This window comes from Aptenodytes forsteri, unplaced genomic scaffold (genome assembly GCF_000699145.1).
Source record: "Aptenodytes forsteri isolate BGI_AS27 unplaced genomic scaffold, ASM69914v1 Scaffold47, whole genome shotgun sequence".
NCBI classification, from domain to species: domain Eukaryota; kingdom Metazoa; phylum Chordata; class Aves; order Sphenisciformes; family Spheniscidae; genus Aptenodytes; species Aptenodytes forsteri.
This window is the reverse complement of record NW_008794731.1, coordinates 3,477,316-3,483,053: the sequence shown is the minus strand read 5'-3', so window position 1 is coordinate 3,483,053 and position 5,738 is coordinate 3,477,316. Positions and strand designations below refer to the sequence as shown.

Genomic DNA, 5,738 nt, shown 5'->3' with positions numbered 1-5,738 from the left:
GGAGGGCTCCGGCCGCGGCGGGGTGGCCCCGAGCACGGGGGGCTCCTCTGTCCCCCGGTACCGGGCTCAGGCTTTGTGGAAGGGGGTTTCCAGGAGCGGGGGCCCTCTGCTCCTCCTGCTAGGGACACCGGGGTATTGATGCCTGACAAGAGCGCGCAGGTGCCTAGCGTCGGCTCTGCCGAATTAAGGATCCCCCGCAGCAACTCAGTGGCGTTTCCACGAGTGTTTCTGTGGGGTTCGTGGGCCTGAACTGGGTTGTTCCTTTCCAGGAGTGACCATGTCTGGAACTAATACGGCGATGGCCTGAGCCATTGCTGTGCAACAGGTGCACATGGAGGAGTGTGGAAGCCATAAAGTAGGCAGCTAGAGCTTCCAATATAATCAGAAGTGGCTACACGTACACAAAGGGGAAAGCAGCTTGTCCGGGGCGTCCAGCACAAAGTTTAACCAAGCTGGCAGAGCTGAACCTGGAGCAAAGCTAATAAATGCTACATGCAAGTGCCACGTTAAAGCCTTCCTTGCTGTTTCTACATCACAGGGGTTTTCCCTGGGTCATACAACAACTTTACAGGATAGCCCCGAAGCATTACCGGTGAGCCCCCATCGCTTGGCAGGTTTGTAACCATGGCAATTGTATTAAGTATTTTGTTTCTTCAGAAAAAGGTCACTGGGTAAAGGCCCAACCTCTGCCCAAGTCTAGGCAGGAAGAGGTCTGTTTCATTTTTTAAATGCCACTGGAAACATTTGACGGAATGAGTCATAAAACCCCAAGCTTTCCAGTGAAAGCAGTGAGAACTAGGAGGAAGTTCTACAAGTTACCTGTGAGCTAATGGCAATAGTGTAATTTGAGTACTGTCACATTCCTTTGAGGTGAAAGATTTCAAGTAAAAAGCAGTGTTTGAAGCTGGTACAGGAAGCTTGTGCTTATAAAAGGGCAGATCCTGCCAATTAGGGTGCAGTGACCATTCTCAACAATTTATCTTGCCCATCTGGATTAGAGACTTTGGTCCAGTGTTCACCTTCTGGTAAATCAGCTACGTTTGGAACACTTGGAGCCACATGACAGAGTTTCTGAGAACCTGAAATACTCCCCAGACTTAACTTTTTTCCAGTAGTAGGTTTATGTCCTGTCAATACCAGGCAACTTCGGAAGGAGCACTAGACACAGAGAGACAGAGGCGAGCATTTTAAAAACTGGAGATACTTGGTTTGAGAAAAGCCGTAGGGATAATACCATGGACTGTTAGATGCAGTGTTTGCATGTTTCTGGGACTGGCATCACCTGACCAGGGAAATTAGTATCCAAGCTCTCATGCCAATTCATTTGGAATGAGATGGATGATATTTGTGGATGATATTTCCAGGGTTAGATACAATTTAATACAATGCTGTCAAAGCTGGATCAATATGTTTCTGTGAAGCCAGATTCCTCCTAGACAACATATCAATGGTTTCTAGTTAACCACACTTCTCACAATCACCTTTTTCTTTTTTTCACAAGGTTACTGCTGCCAACAGTTTTTCTCATGAAATTGAAAATTCCCGTTTAAGACAAGCCATCCAAAAGAGGAGTATTGAGGTTTGTGGTCAATATTATATAATAACAGATACACAACCATTAATATGTAAACTATGACACTAAATACACTTCTTTATCCAATAGTGGATAGATTCTTATCAGTTAGACAAACTACTCCTTTTTACAGCCTGCAAAAAGGACCTGGGTTATCACCACCATTGACGTTCAAGAGGAGGACAAAGGACCATTCCCAAAATATGCTGGACAGGTACAAACAACCTTTTAGTAAACGTTCTTCTTGAACCTCAGTCAGGTATTCATCACCACAGATTGTGCAATAAAATACCAAAGGTAGGAGAGGGCAAGAACTGTGCATCAAACAGCAACTTTTAAAAAAACTTACTTGTTCAAAGTTGTCTTATTTACACAGAGTTGGGTAGAATTGTGTGGTGGGGGGGGTATACTGCTCCTTTCTATGGGTAGCTGCAGACATACCCAGGGGAAAGAAGACTATAGAGCGGGAGAGGTAAGAGAGTCATTGCACAGAGCTGTGTGCCTGCACATTGTGCAGAGAGTAGTGATGCTGCAACGCAGAAAGCTGCTGGGTTGGCTGAGACCAAGCCTGCAAGCAAGACCCCACCTGCAAAGAGGTGGGCAGGAAGACAATTGGTCTAAAGTCTTTTTAATTTCTGTTCCGTCTTCCCTACTCACACTGCATTGTGCTACTTCTCTTTTCAAAAGCTGTTCAATAACAAATCATTTAATACATCAGTAAAATATTTAATCAGTGGACCTGGGGTAGATGAATCTCCAGAGATTGGATTGTTTTCTATAGAAGATGATGCAAACGGACACATGTATGTACATCGTACCATTGACAGAGAAAAGACCCCAACTTTTCAGGTAACACACTTTAAAAAAATACTTAAAACTGTTTGCAAATATTAATTGCTTTCTCATGGCTAAATGTTGCACAAGAATGAGACGCACCTATAAGAATTTTAAGTGTGTATTTTTATGACCTCCTTTTCTTATTTTGAACCTCTAAATAAATGCTAAGATGATTGTCTCAGCAGAGACCAATAGGTAACTTCCACATCACTATCGATTATAAGTCTTTGTGGCATGTTTGGACTTCCACAAATATCTGTGCACTTCTATCTTCTTTTTTGGTATGACCCTTGATCATAATCTAAAAAATGAAAAGGTTGTCCTGAAATTCAAAGTATGTTACAGGTATAGTGGCCAGAACACTGAGCTGTAAACCCCAAAACTCCTAATCAAGAGAATGGAAGCAAATAGTTATTCATTACCAAAAACCAGATAACACTGGAGGAGCTGCAAAGCTGTATTACTGTAACTTTACATACGAGTAAGCATATGTTTCTCCTTAAAAGCAGAAAAGTGTTCATAAGCAATAAGTGTAATGAAAGAAACGTGATAACAAGTGTATGAATGAAATATGCGAGTGTGGGTTTGTTTTCCTCTTGCAAAAAATCTTCAGTTGTGGTCTCCTTATGTTTATTCTGTGATGATTTCTATTTGTGTCTCTGTGGATTAACGGTACCCAACTGATAGTTACCATTCCACATGGCTTTCTGTGCAAGGTCTTGCCTTCCATAATGAAAAGATAAATTTTGCAGAGCTTTCTATTCCCCCTCACTGGACACATGGCTGTTCCAGGCCAGACACTCTGGGCTTGGTTTTAAAGCAGAAGTAAGTGTAGCAAAGGAGAATTCAGCATTCAGAATTGAATCCCCTGCACATTCATGGATATGGAGCCAAAACATCATAGAAATGCAGCCAGAGAAAACTGAGTGTACTACTTAAATAAGTACTTCAGAATTGGGAAGCACATGTGAAAGCATTCTTTTGTCTGGCCCCAAGGATATTTATGTATTTTATATTAGGCAGTCATTCCAAATAACCCAGATCCAGCTCCAGGTACTGATTTTTTTTAAAGTATTGTTTAATGCACAGGATGACCATTATGAATCTACTGCCTTTGAAAGGTGAAATAATGTCTTAGTGATGCAACTCAAAGCCAAATGCTAGCCAAATATGATGGAAGCAGCTTCAAAATTGAAAGTTTTTTGTTCCATTCTGATATCTAAAGTGATACCGTTCATTCCATTCTGATATCTGTGTCGCTACTCATTTAGATACGTTTCGATGTTGTGTACAAAAAAACTGGTGAACCATTGGACCACCCTTTATTTTTCAAGATAAAAGTTAAAGATATTAATGACAACGCACCCAAGTTTCTCAAGGAGGAATATAGCGTTACAGTAAGAGAGAACCACAGTAAAGGTCAGTGCCATCCAAACAAGGAATACTACTGGTTTGTGTACGACTGCTCTCTTTTTCATTCTTTTGTCCTTCTTTTTCCTTTCTCACTAAATCTGTTCTTCTCCCTAGGTTTTACTTAAACACTCATGGGTTTAGGGACTATTTCCTGTGAAGGACTATTTCCTACCTCTTGACTTCTTGTCTGATTCACCTCAATGTACATTAGCATAACGTTGGAGCCATTCTGGAAAAACTCCTAAGATATTTCTTCTTAACTACAAGCCAAGACTTTAGCAGACTAATCTGAACTGTGGATCTGCAACCTGCACATGCACACTGCTTCACAGAAGATGGTCAGACACACTGTTTTAGAAATGCAAAGACTTAATCTGGGTGTGTAGGCATGTGGGCATGGTGCCAGCTCCTCAGGAGCTGGCTGACAGCTGGCATAAATGACTAGGGAATGTTTTTGATAAAGTAAATTCAGGAGTGTGGTAACTCCCTCTATTGTCTAACAGTACTTTAGGCAGATTTGCCACCCAAATGAGGTGGCGGCCAGAGTCTTTGCAGGGATAACCATAGCCACGGGAGAAGTTATAGGTTTTCTTAGGACTTGTGTGTTCAAGAGCCTGCAGACAGGCATGAGAAACTGCATGTCGAGACTAAACACTTCTGTTAATGTCTCAATTCTTCATCCTAGATGAGCCAGTTTTCCAAGTTACTGCCTCGGACAAAGATGAAGACGGCACTGCCAATTCTCAGGTGTCCTATTCTCTAATTATGCAAATGCCCCTTCCAGATGGATTCACATTTAATATTGATCCTACCACAGGATCAATACTTCTGTCAGGATGCCTGGATTATAAGGTGATGTACATATGGCAGCTTCTTATCATTTAATGCGTGATACATGTTCACTACACGTTAACCAGGCATAAGGGGAAGGAGAGTCCCACATCCAGCTTTGTAGCTGTGACTGGCAAAATGCGGGAACTGCTTCTGAACTAAGTTTGGAACTTCCTTCTGTTTTTCAGATTGCCAACTCTTTCAAACTTCTGATTAAAGCCAGTGACCATGGAACTCCCCAGCTGTCATCTACTGCCACAGTGAATGTAGCTGTTGAAGATGCAAACAACCACTTGCCTGTATTTACTAGTGATAATGTAAGGAAAAACATTATTACTTTACTGAGCCTTTCTAAATACAGTTCAGTCCTTCAAACTGCTAAATACGCTCAGCAGTGGAAATGGAAACCCTCAGACACTTGCAGAATCAGGCCAAAACATGTGCAAATGAGCTTTATGTGTTAGAAGAAATCTCTTAAAAATGTGGACAGTAAGAGAATGCTTGACTATTGACGGTGATAAACTTTGTTAGTTTTCTGTTTACAGCACTAGGAGATTTTTGTCCCGCTATTAGTGTAAGGATGCTGATAGACTAGATTATTCTAACACCTGAGAAGCTAAGGTGCTGATTACAATCTACTCTTGAAAGATCCTAGTTTTGATCCATGAAGACCTCAATGCCCCTAATCCTGCCTGCCTACAAACTCAGTACATCTTAATGGGGCAGTTAGGTGTGGTAGCAATGCTTCTGCTGTCATATTCTGTGAGGGTGCTTGTAGAGCATTTGCTGTATGAACGGGAGCTTGCTGGCAGGATGAGGGCTCTGAGGAGTTAAAAGCTGTGAACGGGTAGACAGCTACACTTGAAATCAGATAGGAGCTATCCATTTTCAGGCTCTGGTCCCATTAATAGCTCGGGTCCCAGAAAGACTGTATTTGTAATTTGCATGTTGACACATTGTTGTGGTTTAACCCCAGCCGGCAGCTAAGCCCCACACAGCCGCTCGCTCACTCCCCCCACAGCAGGATGGGGGAGAGAATTGGAAGAGTCAAAGTGAGAAAACTCATGGGTTGAGATAAAAACAG

General features: G+C 42.2%; 1 protein-coding gene across 1 annotated transcript in view; it reads left to right on the top strand.

Annotated features, from left to right (window-relative positions):
• Positions 1–752: 752 nt before the first annotated feature.
• The window catches only part of CDH26 (cadherin 26), a 14,730-nt gene continuing 9,744 nt past the window's right edge, over positions 753–5,738 (top strand). The window contains exons 1-7 of the mRNA XM_009273958.2: positions 753–821; positions 1,502–1,579; positions 1,707–1,787; positions 2,261–2,422; positions 3,682–3,829; positions 4,509–4,675; positions 4,843–4,971. Coding sequence (XP_009272233.1) covers positions 753–821; positions 1,502–1,579; positions 1,707–1,787; positions 2,261–2,422; positions 3,682–3,829; positions 4,509–4,675; positions 4,843–4,971 — 834 coding nt within the window. The remainder of the gene's footprint in view (positions 822–1,501; positions 1,580–1,706; positions 1,788–2,260; positions 2,423–3,681; positions 3,830–4,508; positions 4,676–4,842; positions 4,972–5,738) is intronic.